Source organism: Annulohypoxylon truncatum, assembly GCF_022578515.1.
Source record: "Annulohypoxylon truncatum strain CBS 140777 unplaced genomic scaffold F4807scaffold_39, whole genome shotgun sequence".
NCBI classification, from domain to species: domain Eukaryota; kingdom Fungi; phylum Ascomycota; class Sordariomycetes; order Xylariales; family Hypoxylaceae; genus Annulohypoxylon; species Annulohypoxylon truncatum.
In genome coordinates this window covers 177065-204622 of record NW_025953825.1, presented here as the reverse complement: position 1 = coordinate 204622, position 27558 = coordinate 177065, and the positions used below count along the sequence as shown (strand labels likewise).

At 47.9% G+C, this 27558-nt stretch overlaps 8 protein-coding genes across 8 annotated transcripts; 5 read left to right on the top strand and 3 right to left on the bottom strand.

The window, feature by feature from the left end:
* Positions 1 to 983: 983 nt before the first annotated feature.
* On the bottom strand, positions 984 to 6251 carry F4807DRAFT_441681 (sulphite reductase hemo protein, beta subunit). The gene is made up of 4 exons (XM_047999401.1): positions 6034 to 6251; positions 5661 to 5809; positions 1236 to 5603; positions 984 to 1180 (listed from the first exon to the last, which is right to left on the bottom strand). Exons 1-4 carry the CDS (start codon positions 6131 to 6133, stop codon positions 1151 to 1153), a joined length of 4647 nt encoding a protein of 1548 aa, XP_047850365.1. The 5' UTR covers positions 6134 to 6251; the 3' UTR covers positions 984 to 1150.
* A 1194-nt stretch (positions 6252 to 7445) lies between these two features.
* F4807DRAFT_254289 (ribose 5-phosphate isomerase) lies at positions 7446 to 8955 on the top strand. Its single transcript, XM_047994414.1, has one exon. It carries the CDS (start codon positions 7738 to 7740, stop codon positions 8830 to 8832), a length of 1095 nt encoding a protein of 364 aa, XP_047850364.1. The 5' UTR covers positions 7446 to 7737; the 3' UTR covers positions 8833 to 8955.
* A 66-nt stretch (positions 8956 to 9021) lies between these two features.
* F4807DRAFT_441675 (ras family-domain-containing protein) lies at positions 9022 to 10682 on the bottom strand. Its single transcript, XM_047999400.1, has 6 exons — positions 10168 to 10682; positions 10089 to 10114; positions 9907 to 9995; positions 9719 to 9848; positions 9374 to 9652; positions 9022 to 9313 (listed from the first exon to the last, which is right to left on the bottom strand). The coding sequence occupies exons 1-6, from the start codon at positions 10218 to 10220 to the stop codon at positions 9258 to 9260; spliced, it is 633 nt and encodes a 210-aa protein (XP_047850363.1). The 5' UTR covers positions 10221 to 10682; the 3' UTR covers positions 9022 to 9257.
* An 80-nt stretch (positions 10683 to 10762) lies between these two features.
* On the top strand, positions 10763 to 12412 carry F4807DRAFT_441671 (P60-like protein). The gene is made up of 2 exons (XM_047999399.1): positions 10763 to 11113; positions 11174 to 12412. Exons 1-2 carry the CDS (start codon positions 10962 to 10964, stop codon positions 12339 to 12341), a joined length of 1320 nt encoding a protein of 439 aa, XP_047850362.1. The 5' UTR covers positions 10763 to 10961; the 3' UTR covers positions 12342 to 12412.
* A 587-nt stretch (positions 12413 to 12999) lies between these two features.
* Positions 13000 to 15591, top strand: F4807DRAFT_254238 (FAD/NAD(P)-binding domain-containing protein). The gene is made up of 2 exons (XM_047994413.1): positions 13000 to 15205; positions 15263 to 15591. The coding sequence occupies exons 1-2, from the start codon at positions 13147 to 13149 to the stop codon at positions 15277 to 15279; spliced, it is 2076 nt and encodes a 691-aa protein (XP_047850361.1). The 5' UTR covers positions 13000 to 13146; the 3' UTR covers positions 15280 to 15591.
* Positions 15592 to 16834: 1243 nt separating this feature from the next.
* On the top strand, positions 16835 to 18701 carry F4807DRAFT_470612 (uncharacterized protein; the record flags this gene model as incomplete). Its single annotated transcript, XM_048002834.1, has 1 exon — positions 16835 to 18701. The coding sequence occupies one exon, from the start codon at positions 16835 to 16837 to the stop codon at positions 18488 to 18490; it is 1656 nt and encodes a 551-aa protein (XP_047850360.1). The 3' UTR covers positions 18491 to 18701.
* Positions 18702 to 24014: 5313 nt separating this feature from the next.
* Positions 24015 to 25722, top strand: F4807DRAFT_254048 (alpha/beta-hydrolase). The gene has a single exon (XM_047994412.1). The coding sequence runs from the start codon at positions 24349 to 24351 to the stop codon at positions 25441 to 25443; it is 1095 nt and encodes a 364-aa protein (XP_047850359.1). The 5' UTR covers positions 24015 to 24348; the 3' UTR covers positions 25444 to 25722.
* F4807DRAFT_464299 (uncharacterized protein) lies at positions 25630 to 26966 on the bottom strand (the record flags this gene model as incomplete). The annotated part of the gene is made up of 5 exons (XM_048002097.1): positions 25630 to 26000; positions 26066 to 26510; positions 26564 to 26631; positions 26688 to 26727; positions 26784 to 26966. The coding sequence occupies 5 exons, from the start codon at positions 26964 to 26966 to the stop codon at positions 25630 to 25632; spliced, it is 1107 nt and encodes a 368-aa protein (XP_047850358.1).
* Between the last annotated feature and the right edge of the window lie 592 nt (positions 26967 to 27558).

Below are 27558 nucleotides of genomic sequence, written 5' to 3'. Positions count from 1 at the left end.
GACTGTCCCTAAGGGCCAATGATAAATTAGGACCACTGCTACGACCAACTCGACGAATAAGAATATTTACTACGGATTCCATTAACGGCATAGTCCCTGATACTACGTGCCGTTTTCCGCCAATAGCTGAGGCACATGAGCCGAAGTTGCAGGACAAGGTGGGCCCATACTGTACCACCCAGCTGGACAGAGCTCGACGAAGACACTAGAGCCACACTAGCATTCCCAGCTGCCTGGTTGATGGTATAGGCGCACTATACGCGCCAGTGAGGTGGGACGGCTACGATGAATTTCTCGATCTCGTGAACTCAGGGTCCCACCAACTAACAGGGTGGACAGCTGGGGTTCACCAATCATGTATCGTATTATGGATTTTTTAAGACAAAAGAAAAAGAGAACGAAAATCGAATGAGAATACGGTGACTAGGAAGGCCAATTGGTTGAATTTATTATCTCTCTTAGTACTAGTGTTGTTCCCAACAAGCCTTCTCACTAACAAAGTTGTTCACGCGTGTTTCCCCAATCAGCACGCGTTGCTAGCGAATATACAAAGCACAAGCCACCAAACTAAAATCAAACCGTTTAATCTTGATTGTCAAAGTCAACCGCCTTCAAATCATAAAACTGGCCAAGCGGGGGGCAAAGTGATAATGAGATATGATAGAGGACCCCATATCGTATAGACTATGTCGTCAATATAGGGACCAGGAACCCCGGTCCCAAATAGGCGGTTTGGACGCTAAAGTTCAGCCCTATAATTAAAAGTTTCCTTCTTGGGACACACCGCTAATCCTGATTGGCCCCCCGTTTCCCCGCGCAATCATTTTGACGTGGTACATACCAATTCAGGAGGTAATTAGCACACATTTCAATGACTCAAGTATAGGTATCATTAAAGGACTACTTAATAAGAGATGTAGTGATTGACATTCTGGGTATCCATTGACAAACGTAAGAGATATCCCATAAATCATATTCTAACATTGACAAGGTATCATCTCAATTCAGATTGCTACAGTGAATATGCTATTTTAAATAAGGTCAAGATCATTTGTACATTAATCGACAAGTATGTATAACTCCTCAAACACCGATTCCTCATGCGATGCTTAAATGGTCCATGCTTCAATGCTCTAAGTAATTCAAGAGATCATTCGTCCTCAAATTCCTCTTCGCCGGTCTAGGTTTCATTAGCAAACAATATCCTATTCAAATCGGATAAAAGATCAACTTACATTGTTGTGGAAATCCTGTCCCCCATTAGTGGCAGCAATGACGCCTACTCGAATGCAGAAGTCTCCAAAGTGCTCTCCTTCTTCTCTTTCCAAGGAGTATCGTTTTAGCAAGGGCTTCATTATAGCCAAGATTTCGTCCTCCTTGATGCTAGATCGGTAAAGCTTGTTTAGCCGTTGGCCATGGTATCCACCGCCAAGATACATGTTGTAGGCACCATAAGCCTTGCCGACAAAGGCAACTTCCGCTAGCCAAGGACGCGCGCAGCCGTTCGGGCATCCTGTCATGCGCATAACAATTGATTCCTTGCCGAGCCCGTTCTCCTCGAGGCATCCCTCCAGCTTGGAGATAAGCTCGGGCAAGTAACGCTCACTCTCGGCCATAGCTAAACCACACGTAGGAAAAGCAACACAGGCCGAAGAGCTGAGGCGCATGCCCGAGAACTGAACATTGTCGAGCTTGTACTTCTTCATCAATTCTTTCATTTGTGGGAGATCCTCATCTGCCACATTGCTGAGGATCAAATGTTGATTTCCTGTTAACCTAAACTCGCCTTTGTGGACCTTGGCGATCTCGCGTAGACCGGTCTTCATCTGGAAGTCGGCTGTGTTCTCGATTCGGCCGTTCTCGATGAAAAATGTAAAGTGGTTCATACCAGTCTCGTCCTTTTGCCAACCGAAGGTGTCGATGTTACTCTCGAACTGGAATGGACGTTCCGGTTCAAACGATTTACCCCATAGCGCCTCAACCTTAGAGCGGAAAATGTCAACACCCATGTCGTCAATAGTGTACTTTAGTCGAGCGTGCTTCCGGTTCTTACGGTCGCCATGGTCTCGCTGTACAAGCATGATCTTCTCGCAGGCGATATGAACCTCTTCAGTCTTAACGAAGCCCATCATGCGACCGGTCTGAGGATATGTCTTCTTGTTATTATGCGTCGCACCCATACCACCTCCAGCAAGAACGTTGAATCCTGCTAGTTGACCATCGTCACCCTTAATGGCGATTAGACCGACGTCGTGAGCGTATACATCCGTATCATTGTGTGGAGGAATGGCGATCGTGATCTTAAACTTCCGGGGTAGATAGGTGGGTCCGTAAAGAGGTTCGAAATCCTGCACAGCATTACCGGCAACTTGTGTCTTCTCGTTGTTGTCATCTGTGAGCCAAATCTCGTGGTACGCAGTAGTGGACGGTAGAAGGTGGTCACTGATCTTCTGCGAGGAAGCCCACACTTGCTTATGGTACTGGGACTGAGTGGGAAGAGAACTGCACATTACGTTTCTGTTAACATCTCCACATGCGGCAATGGTAGTCATCAGCGCTCTGTTGATAGCTTGCATCGCGGGCTTGAGTTTTCCTTTGACCACACCATGGAACTGGAAAGTCTGCCTAGTAGTGAGTTTCATGGTCTCGTTGCCAAGACTTGTGCTGATGTCGTCCATTTGAACCCATTGTTTCGGAGTAGATACGCCACCAGGCAACCTACAACGGATCATGAACGAATAAGCAGGCTCTAGGCCTTGGGCTTTTCGTTCGTCACGAATATCTCGGTCATCTTGCATGTATGTGCCGTGGAACTTCGTGAGCTGCTGGTCCGCGGCCGAGATAGCCCCAGTGGTCGGATCATTTAGGCCTTCGACGATCGTACCCCTCAGGTAGTTTGAAGCCAACTTAATATCCTCGTTCGTAACCGGTGGGGGTTCCTCGGGCAATCCCTCGACATTTGCTACACCGAGCGCTTGCCAGATTTGAGGTTCCCAGAGAGCATATCCAGTTTGGTATCCATCGGGATCCTGGTCATCGCCCAATCCAACCTCGGATAGACGCTTACCACCAAAGTTCGCTAGTAATATGTCGAGGTCTTTCGCGGGCTTGTTGTAGTACACCCTGTCTTCTTTTCGCGGCCAATAATGCTTGTCTCCGAGACCGAATACTGAATAGTTGACGGATGCGAGATCCAGATCAGTGTTATCCTTGATAGCATCCCAGAAAGGCTTGCCATTTTGAGGGAATTCTCCTTGGCCGGCAGTAGAGGTTATGAGAACGATGTTTTCCTCCTTTGGAAGATCTTCAACGGGGTAATCTTCCATCGCCATAACGATCGTCTTCAGACCTCGAGCACGTCCTCTTGTTCCAAGTCGCTTCGCTAATGACTGCGCGTTTCCGTTGTCCGAGGCGAACAGGATTGTAAGGGGCGCGCCAAAGAGACCCTCCAGAAGCTGGTTGTAAGCATCTCGAGCCTTTCGCTTTTGTTGCGCGCGAACCTCCGTGCCAAAATCTTGGGAAAGGCTTGCGGCAAATACTGGCTCGCGTCGCATCAGCTGGGTCAATTTGTTGTCCCTATCCAAAAATTCCTTGAGCTCATTCTTGACACGTTCGGAGTCCAAGGAGAAGTTGGGTTCGCCTTTGGTCTCATTCTCCGGATTCCATCTGTAGAGCGGCCAGTAGCCGAGATCGACAGCCTTCTTCGTTTCTTGCAAAACGGTCAAAGGAGAATCCTGCTCACCGAAGTACGGTAGATAAGCAAGGACAACAGAAGGGCCATTGAATTGGTCCGCTTCAAGCATGGCCTGGAGAACCTGAGTGTATGAACTGTAAACTGCGGTAGACGCAACATAGGCATTGCCGAAGTTCATAGCATATAGACCGATGTCCTTCTTCCGCCTCTCAGCATCCGCTGCAGCTCGTTCGGAGTAGGGCGTCGAGTCGATTATGAGCATGTTCACATTCTCACCGGAAGCCAAGACGTGGTGGACACCAGAGTTACCGAGATCATATGCCCAAGCATCGGATCCAACAAGCCATAATGACTCCTTTCGGAACAGGCCCTTGCTTGACAGAAGGTCTCGCGCAATTGAAGATCCATCAGTCTCAAGCCTGGCAATTACATCATCCGCGATCTCGCCAGCCGCCTTAGCATCCTCGGCGCTCGCCGCCCATTTGGCCAGCCAATTAACGGGTGACTCGGTAACGAAAGATCCAGTGCTAGCGGCTTGCTTGACCTGCTTGACAAATCTCTGGCGGTGTTCCTTTCGGGCGAGGAGTGAACCAAATCCAAATTCGGGGCTAGCTGCTATTGTAGACGAAACGCCCGCGGTTTTGGAGCCAAGGGCGTTTGCTATGTAGACTTGTTTGCCAAACAGCTGGTCTAGGATTTTCGTGTAGGCGGTCTCTAATTTCGGCTGCTCTAAGCCATAGGTTTGTGCGTCTTGCGGTACGCCCGTTTTCCCCACTTCGAGGTTTTGCAGAGGCTTTTCAGAAGCTAAGTTCTGGAAGATACCTCTAAGAGCTTGGTGGATGGTGTCAGGAGTTATATACCCTAATTGGTGACCTACAACGGTCTCGACGCCACCAAAGCCGCTCTTAACCGAGGTTAGAACATCAATTAACAAAGGCCCCCATTTTGTCGTCTTTCGCGAAATCTGCTCTAGGACAGCGATGCGCTTCACAGATCTCGGGATAGCTTCAACGAGTTTAGCGCCTAACCATGGGCGGTACAGCCTAGCCGTGATCAATCCAGCCTTTGCGTAGATATCTTCTGGCTTAGCTGCATCAAGGGCTTCGGCGAACAGGCCCGCGTCGGAACCGAATACGAAGATGGCTTTCTCTGCGGTTGCCGGACCAGACCACTCGAAGGCGTTGTAACTACGACCGGTAGTTGCCTTAAGCTGTGCCCATATTGAGGTTACGTACTTGTAAACGTCCTCAGATGTGACAAGAGGTGGGGTAGCTTCGATTGTGGTAGCTGAGGACACACTTGGCGGGGCACTTGAGTTGCTTCGTTGGCTAGATTTGTCTGAAGCTTCAGACGAGGCCGCTTTCGAAGCCGCACTAAGTATCGTCGAGTCCGCTAGACTATTCTCCGTGGCACTTGGTCGCGTCTCGGGATGGTCTGAAGCTACGACGACTCTTCCGTCGTCGGCGTAAATGCCTGTTTCCGAAACCGAGCTAGCTTGGTAGCGGCGAACATCGTCTAAGTTCAATAGATCGCGGAATGACGCCGCATCCTCGGCCGCGATCGGCTTATCGTGGGTACAGGAGCTCGGGTCGAAAAAATGAATAACACCCTTCCCAGATCGAATTGCCAGAGCATGTGCTGTAATAGCCATGTCCTGGGCTTCCTGGAGAGACTCGGATTGGATGAAAGTCCATCCCGAGTTTCTAATTGCGGTAATAGCAGAGTAGTCGGGGAAGTTGGCTGGGTATAAAGAAACATGAATGACTACTGGATAGCTCGCTAGCTTATATAAGTGTGCAATGGAAGCAAGGAGAATGTTTGAGGTGGTGGTTACGGAGGTGAGGCGACCGGAGCGGATGGGAGCGAAGACAGAGAGCAGAGGGTCGACGTTGTGTCGGACTGTTTGTATCTGGCGTCATCGGGTCAATTGATGGATCTTATGAATTACATTAAGGAGGGAACGCACCTCCGGCACAGAACCTTCGGTCTTAGCGACCAAGCTTGAATCTTTTCTTGCAGCATATCTCTTAAGGTGGGATGAGAATGCCGAGTCCTGACCTTGCGAGGGTTGAACTGAGACAATGACGTCGCTGGCAAGGTAAGCAATTCGCGCCGCTACAATTTTACATCATATTAGCTATATTTTTATCTTGAACTCTTTTGCCTATGAGATTCAGATATTCATTTGAGTCTTTTATTCTTTCTTGAGGTTAATGGGATAGGGGTTGGGATTGGAATTGGAAGTCGATGGCGGGGCACGTGTAGTCAGGATCGAATATTGAATATTGAGAGCGAGATAATAGCGATAGTGTAATAAAATTAGAGCTGTATGCACTTACCTGCCTCTTCAGGCGTTCGAATCTGGATGTTCTGGGTCGCCATGTCGGACTCTGATCTGGAAACAGCAGAAGAGTCTGCTTTTCCGAAAAGGAACGACATGATGTGTCTTTGCTCTCTACATATAAATTGAAAGTGACTACGCTAGAAATCTTTTTTTTTCCTTTCCCCGGCATTGGTATTGGTAAGTGGGAAAGGTCGACCGATGGCGACAACCTAGACTAACATAGTTCAGACCCCGAATCAATGGATGTGGAACTTTTTATGGCCCCGCAAATGCAATTAGTCCGTCATTCACTGCAATCACGCAATCGGCTTAACCTTGATTAGCCTTGAGCCTCGAGTGACTTCTACCAATAATCAAGCACACTTTGTCAGAAAACGCCATCGTTGGCCAACCATATTCCCGGGCTATACCTTGCATCATCTCGAACCGGTAATCGGGTGAACCCCATATTCTGTCTTCCAATTAGGACGACTTCCTATGCCGTATAACGAAACGGACCGAGAGCCGCTGTCAAGTTCAACTTTCGAAGATGTTATTAACATAATACACCGATATCATCTTAAATACCGCGGGTATAGTAGTTTGTCTCGCAATTAATATTAGTATCTGGTATGGGGTAAGCTGTCAAATACTAAAAGACTTTACCGATTGGCCACCGTCGTGTTGCGCACCAACGCCGATAGCCGCCCGAGCCTATACCCAATATTTGCAAAAGTCTCAACAGTTATGTTATACAACTCCAATCTTCCCTATAACATTCGCGACTTCCTGGAGGTACATGTAATCATCAATATAAATATTTACTTGAGAACATGTATTATTTAACTCTTGTGCATCCCATTAAGACATTTCTCTGTTATGTCCTAACATTGACGGAAGATATGGATCAAGTCGAGTATCTCTAAATATTGAGGCTTACCTAATCGCCTACCCGGCCAGCTCAAATCCTTACTAGCTATGAGTAAACTACTACAAGCCATCAAACCAAACCCCGAGATTTCCCCAGACTATAAAACAGTCGATAATGAGCTGATTAAGGATCACAACCTGTTGGTTGGATCATTTAACAATTACTTGGGTCTAAGGTGTCTAAGCAATATAACCATGAGTACCTAGGCGATGCTAGAGCTAATGTTACCAAAGAGAAACATATGATCAAAGGAAAACTACATAATTACTGCTCAAAACTCCGGTTCTGGAAATGGAAGAGCGCTATCAGGAAGCTCTTAACCTTCTTAACACCTTTGAGAAAGTAGCGCCACTGTCTCCTATACTATGTATTCACACAAATTCGACACCATGTGTCAAAGAGTCGATATGAGAGACGCCACATACTCTCTAGCTGAGCCTCAGAACTGAGCCTCAGCTTGAAGTCTTCAACTCTTCATGCTGAGTCAGCAAGCACTATGAGATCCGGAGATCGGGCGGACCCTAGCTCAAGCTCACGTCATTAGCAGCAGCACCAGTCTGTGGTACCACCGCCTAAGAAACCACCACCGAGGGGTATCGTGACAAAACGTGGGGCAACGAAAGCTCTAAGCTCAAAACCATTTTCCGAGAATGCTCATAAAAGCATCGCAACCCGCCAATTGAACCAGCTACTACCTACAACGATACCGGAATTCATATAAGTCGTAAATCCGGAGCCGGGAACCTACCCAATTCATTGGCCCCCTCAATTCTCAAGCCCGCGCGTTTCATGAATCCGTCGCTGTCGCGGGCCGTCGCAAGCGCACCTACCCGACTTCTTTTCGCCAATCCACGTGCGGTATTTAGAAGCTATCCCGTATCCGGGACTTCGCTGATTCGCACTTACGCTCGTCCGCAAGCTCGTAGCCGTAGTTGTAGTAGTTATAATAACCAAGCTCCTCCCCATCAAAGGAATCCCCGTATATCGCTCACCTCTTTCGCAACAAAGAACAACTCCTCCTCCTCAATGGCATCAACAACCAACCTCATCGAGTCCGCCAAGCGCGCCGCCTGCCGGCAAGCCGTAGCCGACCACTTCAGCCCGACGTTCACGTACGTCGGGATCGGGAGCGGCAGCACGGTAGCCTACGTAGTCGAAGCCATCGCCGAGCTTGGCGGCAGCGTGACCTCGAAGATGAAGTTCGTACCTACCGGGTCCGGGTCGACGGCGCTGATCAAGAACGCCGGGCTCGCGGTGCTGCAGGTGCCGGACCTGCTGACCGAGGTCGGCTACCAGAACCCGGAGACGACGGCCGCCGCCGAGCACCAGCCCATCGACATCTACTTCGACGGCGCCGACGAGGTCGACGCCGAGCTGAACTGCATCAAGGGCGGCGGCGCCTGCCACTTCCAGGAGAAGCTCGTCTCGCGCCTGTCGAAGCGCTTCATCTGCGTCGCCGACAGCCGCAAGAAGGTCGACCGCCTGCTCACCTCCTGGACCTACGTGCCCGTCGAGGTATCCCCCATCGGCACCGAGTTCGTGCGCCGCGAGCTGCTGCGGCTCGGGAGCAAGGACCCCAAGATCCGGACGTCGGGGCCGACGTTCATCCGCACGATCACCGATAACCACAACCACATCATCGACGCGCCGTTCCCGACGCTGCTGTTGAATAGCGAGAAGGACAAGCTGGATCCCGCGAACGGGCTGTGGACGCCGGATGCGCTACTAGCGAAGATCAAAGGCATTTTCGGTGTATTAGAGGTGGGTATCTTCACCGGGTTTAATGGTCCGGATGTGGCGAAGCTGGGCACGGAGGTAGAGGGCGTTAAGCCTGTGAAGGCCTACTTTGGGAGGGCGGATGGACAGGTAGAGACATTGGGTTAGACGCTAATGCCATGCCTCATATCTTGTGTCCCATCTGGAAACAAGACATTTCGATATCAGTATAAAAAGGTTCATTTGGTCGGTTTCATCACGGCAAGGTTTTAGGGATGAATTGTACGCTCATAGAGTAGTCGGTAGAATCTACGTGTAGGCACATAAGAACATAAGGCATAGAATTTGTACGGACGACTCCCTTTTGACTGAGCTCAAATTGGAACTTGGAAAGGTGATTACATGTACTAAACGTCATACCCGTAATGGCTGTACTGGTCCTCTTCTCGTTACTTTGCTTCGTGGATTGACTCGTATTATACAACAACTTTTGACTTGTTTATTCGCTATGCACGGAAATATCCTGCGTGACCCTCGCTCTCTTCCCCGCAATGGCGTAAACTCTCCTTCGATACGGAGGAGCATCACGTCCTCTAGCATGCGCATCCTTCTTGTTGAGACGTTTGGGTGTTGGTCTTGACATCGATCACTACAAACTTGTTAGTCCAACCATTTCGCTCCACGTTGAAGTATTGCGGATGCGACCCACTCTGTGATGAAGCCTGTGCTGCAGCATCCGTCCCCTCCATACCGGGAAGAGCTTGCGCTATCCTTCTGAAGAGGTTCTTGACGTTGTGGCCTAGCTTCGCACTCGTCTCGACGAACATGAGGTTGTTCTTCTTAGCTTCCTCCTCACCTTGCGCCGTAGTGACTTCTCGCTTGTCGTTCAAGTCGGTCTTGTTGCCCACCAGCACGATTATTACGTCGTTTCCTCGTTCCGCGCGCACGTCATCGATCCATTTCTTCGTATTTTGGAAGGACTTAGCATCTGCCCATACATGTTAGTCTTGTTGGCTCGAGTAGGTAGTTGATAATACAAGGCGATTGTTCGTACTCGAAATATCGTAGACAACCACCGCAACGCTGGAATCTCGTATGTAGGAAGGAATCAAACTCCTGAAACGTTCCTGGCCTGCTGTATCCCATAATTGCAGTCGCACCGTTCTGTCTTCAAGGTACATTGTCTACCATCCACCAGTCAGCCAACCCGCATCGTGTCTTCGTTATTTACCGCAAACCTGCCTTTGAAAGGAAATCGATACCGATTGTAGCTTGGTACATGTTGTCGAAGGAGTCGTACATGAACCGCGTTATCAAGGATGTCTTGCCGACTAAGCCGAGGTATGATGTTAGCTATTGTTAAGAAGTATGCTCTGCAGAATGCCATCGCTGATTCGGAATATCTAAACTTGTTGGATGCATACCGCTTTGTTCGCCAAGGAATACCAGCCTACCAGGAGTTAGTAAGAGGCTTAAGGCACAAGAGTAGGTGGGTGAGGCTACTTGAATTTCTTCAACGGGTTGTTGTACCCGCCTGCTCCTCCGGCCTGTGCCATGTTTGCGTTGAAGTCCTGCTCGTTGCGATTTGACGTTAAGACGATGGTCGTAGTCGAGAGCAATGGAGAAAAGTTCGACCGATTCTAATCAGTCGAGATGCGCAGAAGAACGGGATATAATGTGAATAGTAGAAATCGGTTCTTGGATAGCTGAAAAGTCGGGTTGTTGGGAAAATCAGTAACGATCTTGATTAACCAGCAAAAAGTAAATAAATTAAGTATTCTTGAAAGATGAACCACTATATGATTGTTTGCTTTTCTTTAAAAGAGTTGTACCGGGAAGAAACCGACTGATTTAATGGGAGTTGTTCTTTCCCGCCTCACCTACAAAAGGAGGCGTCCCTTTTTCCAATACAGGTACCTGGTAAGTACGAAAAATGCGCTTTGGGCTTGCAGCCTTGACAGATTGGCGATTTTGACTAGGACCGGGGGGGTTTAATGGGGCTAAACAACGGTTGTCGTTGGCAATCGATAGCGCCATTCTTAGAAGAGAAAACGACCGACATCCCGATCCATCTACGCTAAGATCTAACCCAATTCGTCATAACCTTGAATTTGCTATGCAATTATGTAAGCAGATGCTTAGACATCCGATAAGATAAGAAAGTCTAGTCCAACAAGAACTTTTGATGCTGCATTGGAAAAATTCTGGTTTTGATAGCCCCACCAGTAACGAATTCAAGATTCCGCATCTATCGAATAATTCTTTACCAAGTTTTCAGTGTTTTAACATCCTCAAATATGCCGGTCCTCAAACCATTGAAGGGATCGACCGAAGCGCCTGCGACTTACAAGCAGCCCTCGAGAAAAGGAAAGAAAGCATGGAGGAAAAACGTCGATGTCACCCAGGTTGAGAAGGGCCTTGAGGAGTTGAACGAAGAAATCATTAAAGGGTATGTGCATAATGAAACAATCACGTCCGTATGATTATTCGGAGCTGACCGTATAAAAAGAGGCGTTGTCGCTGAGCTACCCTCCGAAGAACTCTTCACTGTCGATACAGTAGGCGATGCATCGTTGTCGAAGAAGGTCCCCCAATACACCTCGAAACCTTTAAAAGCAGATGAAATAATTGCCGCGCGATCAGCCGTACCAGGTCCTCCTCCTTCGCGAAAGCGCCCGGGAGACAAGACTACCGATGGCATTATTGCGGAAAAGCGACCGAGGAGAGAATACGTTACGCATAAGGAGCTCAATCGATTACGAAAAGTGGCAGATGGTGTTCATGAGTCCACGGTCGAGGTCGCAGATGCGACATTTGATCCATGGGGAGAGGTAGTCAAACCTGAAGCGCAAAAATCTACACCTGTAGAGGACAAGAGGGATGAGAAGAAAAAGGCACCTAAGTCTGTCACGAAAAAACCGATATCACTATTGGCAAGTGGAAAGACCCCGAAGGCCGTACCGACGCCTACAGGTGGATACAGCTACAATCCAGTCTACACCGACTATGAGGCCCGCTATACCGAAGAATCTAATAAGGCCGTTGAAGCTGAGCGCAAGCGTCTAGAAGCGGAGGAGGCCGAGCGCCTCAAGATGGAAGCTGCAGCTAGATCAGCTGCCGAAGCGGAGGCTGCTGAGGCTCGGGCCGATCTATCGGAGTGGGACGAAGACTCGGAATGGGAAGGGTTCCAGAGCGGCGGCGAGGAGCTCAAGGTTAGCGCGAAGCGACCGGGTCGCAAAAGCCAGGCGCAAAGAAATAGGATCCAGAGACGAAAAGAGGAAGAACGCCGACTTAAACACGAGGCGAAAACTAAGGTTCGGAAGGCTCAGTTGGAAGAAATCAAGCGGATCGCAAAAGAGGTTTCCGAGCGTGAACACGAACAAAATCTAGCGCTTGCAAACCTGGAACAGAGCGAGAGCAGTACCGACGAGGATGAAGTCCTTCGCCGACGTCAACTAGGCCGACTGAAGCTGCCCGAAAAAGATCTAGAGCTAGTCTTACCTGATGAACTACAAGACTCTTTGCGCCTCCTGAAACCTGAAGGTAACTTACTAAAGGACCGTTACCGGAGCTTGTTAATTAGAGGAAGAATGGAGGCCCGCAAGAGGATAACATTTAGGAGGCAAAAGAAGACTAAGCTCACAGAGAAGTGGGCATACAAGGACTTCAGCATCTAGAGCTAGTAGATAATAGTCTGCAATTATGAGAAATTAACGGAGTCACCGGGAAATAACATGAATTATTCGCAGTTTTGAGGCTCTTCAGCTATGAGATGTTTTCTGCTTCGGTCCTACATCGGAGATCCGACAATCTGGGTAAGTCGGCAGCCAACGTTGCAACGTTCCAATGCATGATTTTCTCAGAACGAGCCCCTAGTGCGTAGAAGATTCGACGAGTCCCTAAATTTTATGTGTGGGCTTAGTAACGCGTACCTGTCGAAACCAACTACATTTGATATTTCTGCCTTCGCATTACACAAAAATATACGCGAAGTTGAGCCTCAAAGGTTTATTACCGCTCTGAATGTCCATATCAGATGGAATCGATATTATAATCGGCCTAGATTAGGTAAAAGTCGCAATATTAGTACGGAAACTAAAGCAAAATGATGTTTTCGCTAATATAAAGCGGGTCCAGGCACAGATAAGCTTGAAAATCGAAGAGGGCTGGGGCATTCCCACTGGTAGTAAACGGAGATCGGAGTCCCACCCCAGCGGGTAGTGCGTCATACATACGAATTGGAATTCCCGTAACACAAGTCTAGCCAGGGAAGCGCCGAAGAAGCCATGAGACAAATTCATTCAAAATATCCATAATATATCTATACTATCCAAACTTTCCTCAATTAAGCTTCACTTTTCCTATTTCCCGGACACGTAAACTATTGTCCATTCCTGCGATATGCCGTGTTGCGTTATGACCAGTCTTTCATTATAGTCGTTCATTTCTTCTAGACTTTGAATTGGTGAAAGACTACCGAGGATGCCGACTCAGCTAGGAGCTGCTACCGCCTTCGCTCTTCGTGCCGGCCGCCAAAGCTCTCCTAGCTATAATCTCATTTCCGCAGCTCTATTGAGACAGCCAAAGCGTATTAACGTTCGTCAATTCGGTATCTTCTCTCGACCGAGCCCCTCGAAACGAAGTAACCCTGCGACACCCACCCAATGGCTATTCCCGTCCCAGCGCGCTGTTCGCGCAATTTCAGGGAAACCCCTCCCTCAGAGACGATCCGTAATACTTAACTTCGCATATCGAACAGCCGCTGTAGTTGGCACTGGCGTTGGTTTCTTGGGAGCATTACTCGTGGCATTCTTTTTGTATGATTCGACGACATACAAGGAAACTTCAGTTGTTTTTGGCGATTGCCATGTATCTGAATCAGCCCTATCGCCTCGACGCGGAGGACCCAAGAATCTTCCCATCATAGAAGCGCTGCTTGACGACGAAGATAATGAAGAAGCTAAGAAGAGGAAAACAAAGCCACGGCTTGTGATTCTGGGCGGTGGTTGGGGAAGTGTCGCACTACTAAAGCAGCTCAATCCTGACGATTATCACGTTACGGTTATTAGCCCGAAGAACTACTTCCTTTTTACGCCCATGTTACCCTCTGCAACTGTTGGGACTTTAGAGATGCGAAGTCTCGTCGAACCAATTCGTAGGATCCTGTCAAGAATTGGCGGTCACTATTTGCGAGCATCCGCCGAAGATGTTGAATTTTCGCACAAATTAGTGGAAGTATCCCAGATTGATTCTCGTGGACAAGAGGTTAGGTTCTACATCCCGTATGACAAGCTTGTCATTGCTGTGGGATCTGTGACAAACCCTCACGGAGTTAAGGGTCTTGAGAATTGCTTCTTCCTCAAGGATATCAACGACGCTCGTATGATTCGAAATCAGGTTATGAGGAATCTAGAACTCGCTTGTCTTCCAACGACGCCGGATGACGAACGTAAGAGACTACTATCGTTTGTCGTCAGCGGTGGTGGCCCCACCGGTGTTGAATTTGCTGCTGAGCTTTTCGATCTGTTGAACGAGGATCTGACTAGGAGATTTCCTCGACTTTTACGGAATGAGATCTCGGTACACTTGATTCAGAGCAGAGGACATATATTAAACACATACGATGAGGCCCTTTCTAAATACGCCGAAGACCGATTTGCTCGCGACCAGGTGGAAGTCCTTGTCAATTCTAGAGTGAAGGAGGTGCAGAAGGATAAGATCATATTCACACAATTAACAGACGATGGCACTATGCTTACCAAGGAACTTCCGATGGGCTTCTGCCTGTGGTCGACTGGTGTTTCCCAAGCAGAGTTGTGTCGACGAATTGCTGCGAAATTAGGACCGGCGCAGAACAACCGCCACGCCCTTGAAACCGATACCCACCTACGACTTAATGGAACCCCTCTTGGCGATGTTTATGCGATAGGAGACTGCTCGACCGTCCAGAACAATATTTCGGATAGCATCATCACCTTCCTACGCGGCCATGCGTTCAAGTTGGGCCGAGACCCCGAAACCGTCGAGCTCCACTTCAGCGATTGGCGAGCCGTAGCCTCGGACGTCAAGCGACGATTCCCGCAAGCATCTTCGCACTTAAAGCGCCTAGACAAGCTCTTCGAGCAGTTTGATAAAGACCAATCCGGCACTCTCGATTTTGGCGAATTAAGGGAACTTCTCAAGCAGATCGACAGCAAGTTAACATCACTACCAGCAACAGCGCAACGCGCCAACCAGCAGGGCATCTATCTCGCGAAGAAATTCAACAAGCTAGCACACGCCGCGCCGGGGCTCAGGGCAAACGATATCAGAGATGGAGACCTAGACGAGGCGTGCTATAAAGCGTTCGAGTACCACCACTTAGGCAGCCTGGCATACGTGGGTAACAGCGCCGTATTCGATCTCGGTGGCGGCTGGGGCGTGACAGGAGGCTTGTGGGCGGTGTACGCATGGCGTAGCGTGTATTTTGCGCAGAGCGTGGGCGTGCGGACGAGGGTGCTTATGGCAATGGATTGGGCGAAACGGGGGCTTTTTGGACGAGGTATGTATTCTCCTGTGATACCCGCGAGTGAGTGAATGGTCTGCTGACGCTTGGTAGATCTCATGAGTTTCTGATGACCTACTAAGAACGAGTGGAGGGAGGGAGTTCGAGTTTCACTTGCCAGTTGCCAGATACCCGATTTCCACGGCCGGTATGGTGTAAATAGGGCGTGGGATTTTTATGATGGGAAGGTTGGGCTCAGGTTGAAGTGCTTATGCGAAGCTACAGAGATGATATCACGGTTGATTCTGACCGAGTTACGAGACTGACGCGGAGTTTAGAGCACGGTCAACTAGAATTAGTGATAATCAAATATGAAACTGCCAACAGCATACTGAGAGTTTTCGATTTACCCCTTTTTAGCAAGCGCTTAGTTATCTTTATACCTGTGTCGGGGGTTCTCTCGATATGCCAGCCTCTGTGGGAGGTGAGAAGATCTACAATTTAGTAAGTCATATCAAGTCATAGCTATCACAGTATTCCTAATATTCGCCATTCTCATCATCGACAATAGTATTATGTAATCCCACATTTTTTTGATGGCTAACCTCGCAGGATAATTTATCTCCAACTTTTGACATAATCTCATACAATGAAATGAAACCAGATGTTCAATATTCGATCAGTTTAAAAGCAGTATGGAGCTATGAAGAAGTCCAAATAGAGTATACTAAAAGTCACGGGATTCACACGTGATTCATTCAACCGAGAGTGGGAAATAATTAGGGGTAAGGGGAAAAGCCCTTTTTTCAAACGTTTGATCTTGACTTTAGAACAACAAGTAGTGTTAGCTTTATGATATAATTTATCACGGTGATCTAAGAAGCCAGTATTTGTTCCATTATCATGTAGGATAAGGGAGTATGTGGATACCATTTTCTCGCCATAAGAAAGAATTAGTCAGATATCGACATTCTCCAAGCGGCGTAACTCTGAAGTATTGTCGTAAAACGTCAGCAAAAGAAACATCCTATAAGATAGAGGACGCTCAAGCGGTTGCTAAGCTGAACCTGGAAGTCCCCGTGTACCTTCACCTTTAGAAACGGCGAGAATTGTCAACATGGAAGTTTCTCGTCAACCATCTAAGATTAATTCTAAATTTTTGGTACTAGGTAGTTTGTATTCTTTCAGGTTAGTTAATTTCGGTTTGTACGCGTACCTATACGGGTTGGGATAAATCTGCAATAATTCACTACGTCATAGAATCCAGGCACCAATAATCAAGAATAGGATGAGGCTACCTAGATGCCTAACCTTAGAACATCTCCTTAGTCATCTATCCACGAGGAATTCAACTCAGGACAAAATCAGTAACCCCGGGATACTGATTTGATACGTACTGCCCGCCTAGGTACCTATATACCTACAGGAGGGTCGGTGCGTAACCCTAATACCGTGGCATCAACGGGTTGTCCGTCGCGTCTGTCACTCGTCAATCGCACTGCAAGTTACTTCAACCCCTCGCAAAACTTAGAACCGAAATTATTCCAACACTTTTCAAGTCTACCTTTCTTACAACCATTCATCCGTTTCTTCGTTCCTTTGCCAATTCACTTCGAGTTTCTCGTAATTTATTTCACCGTTCCATCATTACCAACTCTCAATCATTCACTCATTCATTCATTGACAATGGCATCTGGATCTGGTTTTCGTCCGAACCTGCCTTACTTGCCTTGGGAGTTGATCACCAGGATCGTCTCTGACCCTCAGTTCTCGCGACAAGACTTGAAGAACTTTCGTCTGATCTGCCCCTCCTTCGAGCAGCCCGTCTCTTCTATCCTATTTCAACGGGTGAAGCTGTCTCGCCTCGCTAAAGACCGAGAGGCATTCGAAGCAATTGCCGCAAGCCCACACCTTGCTAAGCATGTGCGCCAGATTGTCTGGCAAGAACTTAATTTGGAAGCATGGGATGCTCCGGACAACGATGATGACTATTGGATTCCTGAACACACCGGCCCTGAACCAACTAAAGCACCATCCGACGCCCCATCCGTGGATAGTGAAGCGAGTAGTAGTACTTGCAGCTTCGTCCATCCAAACGTTTCCTTAGACAACGTTACGCGACTCATGAACGCTGCGGCGAAAGATCCAAACCTGTTCTGGATTCCAATCTCTCGCAACCCTCCTCAGCAGATGGGAGCGGTTACTTATCCCAACGTGTCGACATTCCTGACTCGACTTTCCGTGGCAATCAAGAAGATGCCGAACCTCGAGGCAATCCGCACATGCCCCATGCCACACGATCGGGTAATCCACTATCGAGGATATCCATTACGCGCAGACCTCTATCGATACAAGTCCGACTTAGAGTCTCGACATGGACAGACTGGTGTCTTCAATTTCTTGTTACCAATTATGGGTCAAGCTGGGAACAAGATCACTTCTCTCCATTGGGCAGATGAGCCGACCAACGACAGCTTCCTTCTTAACCTCAGACCTGCCCACTCGCAGGCATTCGAAAGATTGACGTCTATCGACTTGTGTATCGCGGGTACTGGTAACACTTTAGGCTACTCGCCGCAGGGTCTCGTTTCATGCCTATCTGCAGCCAAGAACCTGAAGCACTTGTCGCTGTGCTTCGAGAGAACTGCCCTGCCGGAACCGATGATCAACGCGATCTTCCAGTGTTACTGGCCCCATCTGGAGTCGTTCGAGCTAAGCAACGCTATGTTGATTCAGCCGCCCACGTACCGTCCGTTCTTCAAGAAGCACGCTGGCAGCCTACGACACCTACGCCTGGTTATGTGCGATATCCTGACTCGCCACTTAATCGCAATTCAACGCTCCGCGAAGCTCCATCTTGAGACCGTCAAACTGGTCCGTTTCCACACCGACGATGTGTTACGCTTCCCGGAGAAAGAAGTTGTGGAAATCTTGAACAAGACGAACCGTTTCAATCCTATTCTCGGGTTTCTCTTTCCGGAGCCGCCGAGCCGAACCTACATTGTGACAGAGATAGCGAAGTACGATCACCACGCATGGTGTATGGCTGGCGTGGGTTATGGCCCTTTCGATGTGCGTCACTACGAGCACCTATACGACGAAGCTGCAATGGACTCGGATGAGGGTGATGACTACGATGATACGGACACCAGCTCCGATTCGAGCTCGGATCCGGACGATGATTACGATGCTATGGACTACGATGAGAGTGATTATGACTCGGACGAAGACGAGGATGATGAAGAAGATGAGACTCTTGACGATGACGAAGGTAGCGATGGAGAAGACAGCGATTCATCTGGTGGAGATTCCTACGTCGCCCTTCAACGAAGATGGTATTAGACATGGTGGAGGCAACGTTCATGGTGGTAATTAGAGATGAGTACAAACAGCAACAGTGTTTCCGAGTTATAATGACGCAGAGTGCTACATCATGCGTCATGAACCAACCGGAATTAAGAGTTTGTAAGGGCAAGGGTCATAATTACATGGCGAGGACCGGGAGGGGGGAAGGTGTGCAGGATCATGTCTAAGGAGTGGAGATAAACTACCAAAGCCTGAGCTATTGACTGTGACGCAAGTTCTTATGCGCGCAGGATCAGGTTTTCATATGAGGGGGCAGGTAGCTCCTAAAGGATAGCTGAAATTGACACAATGACACGACCTTTTTCGCGAACGCATTCTTGGTGACCTAATTTTAGTATCGCTAACATGAAATGGCAACATCTTCGTGAAGACGTGTCTAAATAGCTGGGCAGGCGGGAGTATTGTTGACCAAGCACTCTGAGAGGGCCCTCTTCAATTAAAAGGGGCCAAGAAAACGTTGTTGCTAGGATCGAAATTCTACGTATCACCGCTTCGCGTTTGAGGGGAGAAAAGCGTGGCTGCAAATTTATCATCTTTCTTTCATTCATTCGTGGTATATGACCATTATCAGGACCTCCAGACAATGTACCGCGGGCTGGAATATTAGGTGGCTGGGAGTCTACGCCCTGTATCCACAGGTATATAATGTACTATCTAGCTACCTGTACCTACTCCTAGTAACCTAACCTTCTAATCTACATCAATGATACTCCTAACCTGCGTCTATTTCAACACCGCGTATGATATAACATCTGGATTCATGGCTATCCTTGAATTGTACATATCCTGGCTCACCTAACTTCCATCATCCGCCAGAAGCCGCCCAAGCTCCATGGTGTGAGAGACCATTACTTTCCTGAAGTCCAAGCGGACGAAGATTGACCTAGAAACTTCTCATTTGCAATGCAAAAGATCACCCGGTCCAGATGGACGCTGAAAGGGGTACTCTGCATATCACGTACAATGGGTCATACCAAATGGATATCATACTCCCATTAATCCCACTCAATCGCCAAGGACATGACGATATCACGTCGTTGTCGTTTGCCCAAGACCGCATGTACAAGGTCGTGTGCCGCAATCTTCTCTTCTCTCGATGTTATAACCATCCTGTATGCCTTGGAATACTGCAGTTAATGCAAGCTACTCCCATGTAAGGCCGTCCCCTAAGTCAGTCCTTCTGGCCGGCAGTAACGCCTGCCAGGAACTCCTCCTTAGACCTTTTAGATAACTGTCCTCAAAGTCTGTCGTCGTCTTCCTTAAAAGGAGCTGACCTCGTCGAGCCAGGTGGCCTTCACAGAAATATCGTAAGAGTCGGCGATGCTGACGAATCCCGGGATGTTGGGGAAACGATTGATGTCATCTCTGCCATGAGTGATGAAATCTCTAACACAATGAGGAGAGCGAATTGCTTCTCGCGTCTCCAATTGTTCGAAGACGGCACCATCGCGAAGTAACCACTTCGCCGTTCTCGGCTGATCGAAGCAATAGAGGAAGCATGTGATGTGGCTTGGTCTGCTGTCCAGCTCGTGATACAACTCCCATCAATTCCCCGCCTTCATGATCCGGGGATATGCTGTGTCGGCCATTACTTGGCCCTTCTCGTCTTGTGGGAAGCCGTAGATTCCACCGCTTATGGTGGGGCAACGGACAGGCGAAACAATCTAATAATACATGGGCAGAGGTCCGTGGCGTCGAAGTATTGACTCCAGGAATATTGCAGGCCAACATGTTCTCTGTCATGGGGTCTGCGACGTGCTGGGTTGGTATGTAATGGTGGTGCTGCTGCTACAAGAGGAAAGGGCTTATGAATGACCCGATGAACTTGCCTCTATCTGCTCCCGACGGAACAATTCCAGGATAGTGTCGACTTCAACTACAACTGGAATCCATGGTAAGAAGGAAAGGATCGACGATCCAGCGGCGCCAGGATAGTTGGTGTGGTAATGGTGTCCAGCAGACCAGTCAGTAGCGGCGATGGCATGGCCCTTCTTGAGGGCAGCTTGCACGAAGCGGAGTGTATTCATACTCTGATGAACATCAGAATCAGAGTCGGAGTCTACGTATAGCTCTACCTGGTAACCAAGCTTCTGGAGGAGAGCATACACCGCCCAAACCTTACTGTCGAGAGGCAAGGGGAAGAGAAGTGAGGGGAAAGCGGACTGAGGATATTGAGCGAGTCGGCCTAAACATAGAATGTTAGTTTCTAGAATTCCAAGTAATCAATCTCAAGAAAGACCTACTGGGATACCTTCTAGCGGGCCACACAAGGAACTGGCCTTGGACATCAGAGCGTATGGTTGATCTGTTCAGTACAAGAAGTACTGTGGTTTATAACCATCTCGCTGCCACGCTCGCCCTTCGTGGGCAATGAATGCAACGAGGCGCGAATTGACCCATCGACCATGGACAGCGGCGCGATATACAACCTACGTAATCGCCATCCTCATAAATCGAGGTACTGTCGATGTAGGTAGCTGAGAAGAAAATAGCAGCCCGCGTCTTAGGTCCGGCTTAGGGACAAGATTCCGTCATGTCTGGTGGATCGTCGTCAATCATCACGACTATGACTCGACCTCGTGGCACCACCTCATCTCGTCCAGGAGGTTCTGGTCGACAATGTAGGCCTGGCAATAGGAGGATACGAGGCCGACAGCCTCTACTTGACAATTATCGATGCGATAATACCTTGCGGTGGCTCTGTGAGCAGCTCGGCAAGCGCTTCTTATGCGCTGCAGCGCGGCGCGGACCGTAATGGTGTGGGGTATCACCGGGTATGAAAACCTTCCAGATAAAAAAGAGATTAGCAAAGACACCTGAAATATTACAGGTTTGACAGTATACAAGGAAGAACTTACCACCAAGTGAGGTGTCCACTAGCAAACTCTCCATCTCTAGATTGGCCCGCTTGTCTGGCCGTAGAGACAGTCCGGACTCCTACTGTGGAGACATGGTGACTCCGTCAAGTGCTCCGTCCTGGAGAGTCCGGGCATCTCAATTCCACCAACTGAAACGTGGGATGTGTTGTTCGAGATACTGTGTGAATGAGAGGAGGGGCTATCGTGAAGACATGAAGACAGTCATCCTGTCTCATCCTGTATAGCGGGGACTAGGGCGGTGAGATGGCCGTATAGACGGCACGTTAAAAGAGAGATTGTGAGGGCAGCTGCAATGTCTTCGCTTGTGACCAAGGTACATGAGAAGTGGCAATGTCCCACTCGCCCAGGTGTCAGAGAAACCGGTAATCTCAAGCATGCTCGGCCATCATATGGACCAGACTAGCATGAGGGACATCAACATGATGGGATGATTTGTAGAGTAGAAAATGTGGCATTCCTTCACACATTCCCCCATTCCCACAAAGCATGTAGGAAGAGGGAAATAGTTGCGAGGAATGAAATGAAATGTAGAATGGGACATAGTGTAAGGACAAGGTAGGAAGGATATTAGAAATCTGACCTTATATGTCTGGACATTAGTCTTGGCGGTGTATATGACGTGAATGGATGTTGGAAGAACTAGAAGGATTTTCCTTCTGCCATGGAGACATGATGAAGAAGAAGTTGAAGAACATTGATGGATATCTTCAGTTGACTGTCTGTGTTCAACAATGGATGATTTGGGAAGAAGTAAAGTATGGGAATCTCAAGAGGTTTATATAGTTTTTCTCTCTGTACAAAGCTACCTCGTAGCCCTTATATGACTAGAAGGGGCGATATATCGTTCTGAGTTTGTGAGTCAATAAGCCCCTTAGCGTCGACAAAACCGGAAGCAACACTATGTATATTACCTGATATCTTGGTATATTGTGTGGCCCATAGAGAAAGACCATCGCCGCTATTGCCGATCATAAAAGAGGTACTTGCTCTCCAACCAAGACATTTCATGGTGTTTAGTAACTACGGCGGAAGCTACGTCGTCCCAACTTCCCGGCCAATGTCTCTATAGAATGATAAAAACGGGGCAAGAGCGCCGGAGGTAGTCGCCGAAACTTTAATTTTCGGTAGTCCGAAACCTTATTTCAAAACTTAATTCGGACCTACACACGGAAGTTACGGCGGAACTATGTTGTATGATCCATAGGACTCATGGTCATAGGAAGTGTACATAGGTAGGGTCAGACCCATTGAACGTGGATAACACAGATTTCGGCAGTTGTAATGTCAATATGAAACTACAGCCAACAGCCTTGAAGAATCTTAACGCTCATAGCCAGATGATTCTTGTGGTTATTCAAAGTCTTAACATCTAAATACGGCCAAGTATTCTATGATAGATGAAGTACTGGTTCCTAACAGGAGTCATTGCCAACTCTTAGGTACTTTGTTCCTCCCTTAACCTTCCATATTATGTACCTTCTGTTCATCAATGTGGTCAGTTCGCTTGCAACTCAAAGGTCATAAAGTTGAGAGAAAGAACAAGCAGTTAGATAATTGCCCCTATCTTAATACAACTGCTTGCTTAGCACTTGGTATTTGGCTCATTATTACAGCTGTCATTTCTAGGAGCCTACTAGAAAACAAAAGTCTATTTTATTCACACTGGTACATCAAACTTGTTAAACCTATTTGGGTTGACGTATCATATATACTTTTCTTTGCAGTTATGTATGTATATTATACTGCAATCACCAACATTGTAGTGACCTGCGGATTGCCCCGTTAAAACTATCGTATCGGCTCAAGGACTGCCACACAGTGTGAAGCCTTTTATAAGTGATGATTCATTAGTCAAATAGTTCCATCTATCTAGAGCCCATCAACACAGAAAATATTCTGTGGAGGTCTAGCCATCGGCTCAGGAGCTTCCTATTCTGCTGGATGTGGCACGAATAAGGAGTATACCAGGTATATAATACTTCCATGGTACTTATATATAGGTAACCAGGCAGACATGGCCTTCTTGAATATAGAAAGTACTGACAGGTGACTATCATTGATGCGGTTGCCGGACTCAGTTGACTTTGAAGTGAATGCTTCTACCTGGAGGGAAACTTAAGGAACTTAGATGAATGGGGAGTTTGAAAAGGGGTAAGAACCAGTAGCAGATATCCACACATATTCTAATGAGACATTGCGCAAATTCTTTCCCTAACAGTCATAAAACTTTTAGGAAATGGTGATGATGTTATTATGGTCATACTGAAAGTGTATTTGTAATCGCATGTGTCAAAGTATCTTTCGAAGTACTCCTATTCCCATCCACGAGGCGCGATGGTACATCCCTATCACTGTAGATATCGTCTGATGGTATTAGCAATGCTGACGCCAAGAGTAGTGACTTCTTCGAAAAAGGTGATATAGATGTTAGGTAAATTCCCTCTGGCAACCTTAAGTGGTTGATTCATCATAAGGCTTCAACCTCCGAAGGGACTCGGTGTAAAGGCCCCCTTCTCCATAATAATTCGGTTATCCATGTATTGTGCAATAATTCCTTGCCTGAGAATGGTTATTATCAACTGAGATCACGTGCTCCGGCCAATTTCGCCGCAGCAGAATAGGGGAAATTACCTATTGGAGTATCATTTTACCGGAGAATGGAGTCGGTCATCAGTCATGAGAGGTGCTCCTACGCACCTTAGTTCACTTGACAATGCATTTATGCCTAGGACTTCAGGAAAGCCTCACGTAAGCTCTTCGCAAAGATGGCTTCAATCGGGAGTCAGTTGAAGTACTGGATTTTCATTCCGATTAGCAACTCTCCTCCGCTAAACTCCATAGATTTCCTAGCTAGAAGCATACCTATATTCCGCGATAAATGAATTTGTAATGTGCCAATTATAAATCAGTTGAAGATTGGAATATATAAATCACTGCTCGTCTAGCACAAAATGTATGATATTCTCGGGCACGGAGCATCAAGATCTTTCACGTTTACGAGTTATCGCACACAAGATGAATCTGTTCCGAATCCTAATCACGGGCTTATCAGTAGCCTCGTCATTGGCTTCCCAAGGACTGCCTGTCCAGTATCCGTTCGACTCGAGCCACGCCGCGCTTATCGGGAAAAACACATGGCGCTACTTCCGAGCCAGGCCTTCTAATGAGCCCAAAGGGACCGTCCTCCTTCTCCACGGATTCCCAGATCTTCCATATGGTTGGAAGTACCAAGTGCCTCTATTCACCTCGCTTGGGTACCAAGTTATCGTTCCTGAGATGTTAGGTTACGGACGAACCTCTTCGCCAGCCGAATTCGATGCTTTCTCCTTCAAGAACGTTTCTGATGATCTAGCGGTGTTGCTAGACCAGATTGTGCCCGGCGAACAAGTAATCCTTGGCGGACACGATTGGGGCGGTGGGTTAGTGTGGCCCTTTGCCACTCTCTATCCCGACCTCTTCAAGGCGATCTTCTCGATTACGTATCCCTATATCCCGCCGGTAACTGAGTACGTTGATCTAGCCGACCAGATCGCCGCCAATAAGAGTTTGAACTTCAAATATCAGCTCCAATTCAGAGATCCCTCATTTGACAGGAGGTTTCGAAACGAAACCGAGATTCATCAGTTCTTGTTGGCGATGTATTATGGGGCAACCCCGGACGGCAAGCAGGCTTTTTCGACGAACGGCGTAGACCTTGATCTTCTCCCCTATGTACAACAGCCGTCTCTCCTCAATGACACGGAGCTCGATCAATACGTGTCGGAATACCAACTTCAGGGGCTTCGGGGCCCAGTTAATTGGTATCGCACGGCCAAGATTAACTTCGAAGACGAGCTGCCGACCGCTAAAGCAGGTCACAAGTTCACCATGCCATCTCTATTCATCCAAGCTCTCCAAGACCCCGTGCTCATCCCGTCGCTATCCGTCGGCATGGACCAGTACTTCGACAAGCTGACGAGGGCAGACGTAAACACGAGCCATTGGGCTATGATTCAGGCACCAAACGACGTGAATGCGGCCATCCAGTCCTGGCTTGCGACCTTCAATTGAGGGATGCTGTGCCATACTCAATCAGGGTGGATGAAGCATCTTGCTGAAAGACAGAGGATAAGGTTCTTAGCTAGGTTTGGAGGCACTTGTTCCAGCATAACCTTTAACATATAGTACTGAAAAATGTTAGAAACCTGTCAGGCACCATTTTGAATGGTATGAACCGTAACTTCAAATTGTGAAGCCCTAACTGAACATTTTATCTGATAATTTATCTGAATCTTCGCGGTGAAACTCTTGCTTAATGTCACGTTGAACCTTGATCCCATTTGGCCCGATCGTATCCATTTCAGTCTGGTCCGTTAGACCTCTAGTGACGGTGACTTTTGAAGTAGCGCAATTGTTGCTGGAAGCGCCGTCATGGAGTCGGGTCCAATCGAGATATGGCGAGTTGGGTCGCGTACTAATATGCCGGCTACGAGTCCTGGATGTCCTAACTGTTGAACGAATCTGTTTGATGCCTCGGACCACGGCCCTGTATATCAAAGGCAAGTTCGCGCACAATATACCGCCGCACGGTTCCCAGGCCGATAGGATTCCCAAAGGAACTTCTCTCCCTAAACAAAGATGAATAAGTTAAATGAAGAGAAGGAGGGGTGGGGGAATGAGAGCGAGATCATACACGTAATATCATCTGACCCCACTGAGACGACAACAGACAGACGAGCAGCGCTGAGGGCGCACGTTCCCAATCCAATTGAAAACAGGAAACATAGGGCTAGTCTCTTATTCAGGCTGGCTTGTAAATTGAAAATGATTGGTATCGGCATCGCAAATATCCATAAGTCGGTGATTAGGTTCGTGACGTTGGTAGAATATGTGAATGCGACTTTATTCACGCATGAAGCCGTGGCCGCTACTGATGCATCCCACCAGCCTTGGACAGGTTGACACCCGAAACCTAGGACAACTTCCATGGCTACAAGCCACATGAACACGAAAATCGCAGTGATAATAACGATAATACGAAACCTGTCTGTCGCGAATATCCGGTAGTATAGCGCTAATATCGAAAGCTTAGTGCTAGCGATGGCAACGTCGTAGAAATGGCTGAAGATGTAATCGCCCTACAGATTATGAGTTCATACTCCTAAATATCATGAGGCTTTTCTTAGCTTACCATTAGGAATTTCTGTCGATATTCCAGTGGTACCGCTTGTATGTGACGTCCAAGGCCATTGGGAGCCCCTGAGTTACGTGGATCAGTATCATTGCCAATACAATACAGTTCAGGGCCCACAAACCATAAACCAGGCCAGCGATACATTCTGCGACGGCAACCATCTAATAGATTGATATTAGGTGTCTTAACTCGATCCGCAAATGGTCGATAGACATACTGTTGCCCAAACCATGAGATAGTCGTCAAAAGCCAAATGGCCTTGTGACGAAGGTCTAGCTTTAACCCATAGCCTGAAAGCCGTGCTGAAGATCTCGAGCGGGATAGGGATAGAGTAAAATATATTTAGAACCGTTGTCCTAGACTCGGCCAGGTACTCGGGGCTGTAGGTCGCTGTCGCCATCAAGAACAATGTCAAATTAAGACCAGCGTCGATCTAGACGTAAAATGGGTAGAACCACCAGAACAGGACTACAAGAGGTAGATAAGGCTCGACCACTTGGTTCCGCATTGTAAATATTCTCAATATTATCTCGGAAAAGTCGTTCGGTTCCCGTATGTCACTGTCACACATAGATCGATCCCCGGGTTTAGTGCGCCCGTCAGACGAGATGCTTACTTTAGGCCTATGATACAACACACATGTCATTAATCATATGCAAGCCTGAGTGATCCGAAGGTTGTCCCATGCAATACAGAGCCAGAGCTGACCTCCCAGCTCATGTATGTTCCATTCCAATTACTACTCCAACAAGTAGCCTGATTTATCGGGGGGATGTGAACACCAATCTAGAGCTGACTTCCACAGAAGCGGGGTAGCATTCGGTTTGTTAAGTTTCGCTGCGCGATCGTCATACACGTGGCTACCTTGTACCGAACGACAAACATTTGTCGGTGCGTGTTTGATGTCCTTAGAGAGGACATCGCAAGGACACCGCAAGTACACGTATGTACTTGGATGCAGAGCGGCCTAGGTAGACTGCTGCCCAGCAACT

Bases quoted from the DNA above. Each gene is read 5' to 3' on its own strand.
- F4807DRAFT_254048 (XM_047994412.1), top strand. From the start codon at position 24,349: ATGATATTCTCGGGCACGGAGCATCAAGATCTTTCACGTTTACGAGTT.
- F4807DRAFT_254238 (XM_047994413.1), top strand. From the start codon at position 13,147: ATGCCGACTCAGCTAGGAGCTGCTACCGCCTTCGCTCTTCGTGCCGGC.
- F4807DRAFT_441671 (XM_047999399.1), top strand. From the start codon at position 10,962: ATGCCGGTCCTCAAACCATTGAAGGGATCGACCGAAGCGCCTGCGACT. The intron at 11,114-11,173 runs GTATGTGCATAA...CCGTATAAAAAG, and splicing joins AACGAAGAAATCATTAAAGG to AGGCGTTGTCGCTGAGCTAC.
- F4807DRAFT_441675 (XM_047999400.1), bottom strand. From the start codon at position 10,220: ATGGCACAGGCCGGAGGAGCAGGCGGGTACAACAACCCGTTGAAGAAA. The intron at 10,115-10,167 runs GTAGCCTCACCC...AACTCCTGGTAG, and splicing joins AACCCGTTGAAGAAATTCAA to GCTGGTATTCCTTGGCGAAC. The intron at 9,849-9,906 runs GCAGGTTTGCGG...GGTGGATGGTAG, and splicing joins GTATCGATTTCCTTTCAAAG to ACAATGTACCTTGAAGACAG.
- F4807DRAFT_254289 (XM_047994414.1), top strand. From the start codon at position 7,738: ATGAATCCGTCGCTGTCGCGGGCCGTCGCAAGCGCACCTACCCGACTT.
- F4807DRAFT_441681 (XM_047999401.1), bottom strand. From the start codon at position 6,133: ATGTCGTTCCTTTTCGGAAAAGCAGACTCTTCTGCTGTTTCCAGATCA. The intron at 5,810-6,033 runs GTAAGTGCATAC...GTAAAATTGTAG, and splicing joins TCGAACGCCTGAAGAGGCAG to CGGCGCGAATTGCTTACCTT. The intron at 5,604-5,660 runs GTGCGTTCCCTC...CGATGACGCCAG, and splicing joins CCGAAGGTTCTGTGCCGGAG to ATACAAACAGTCCGACACAA.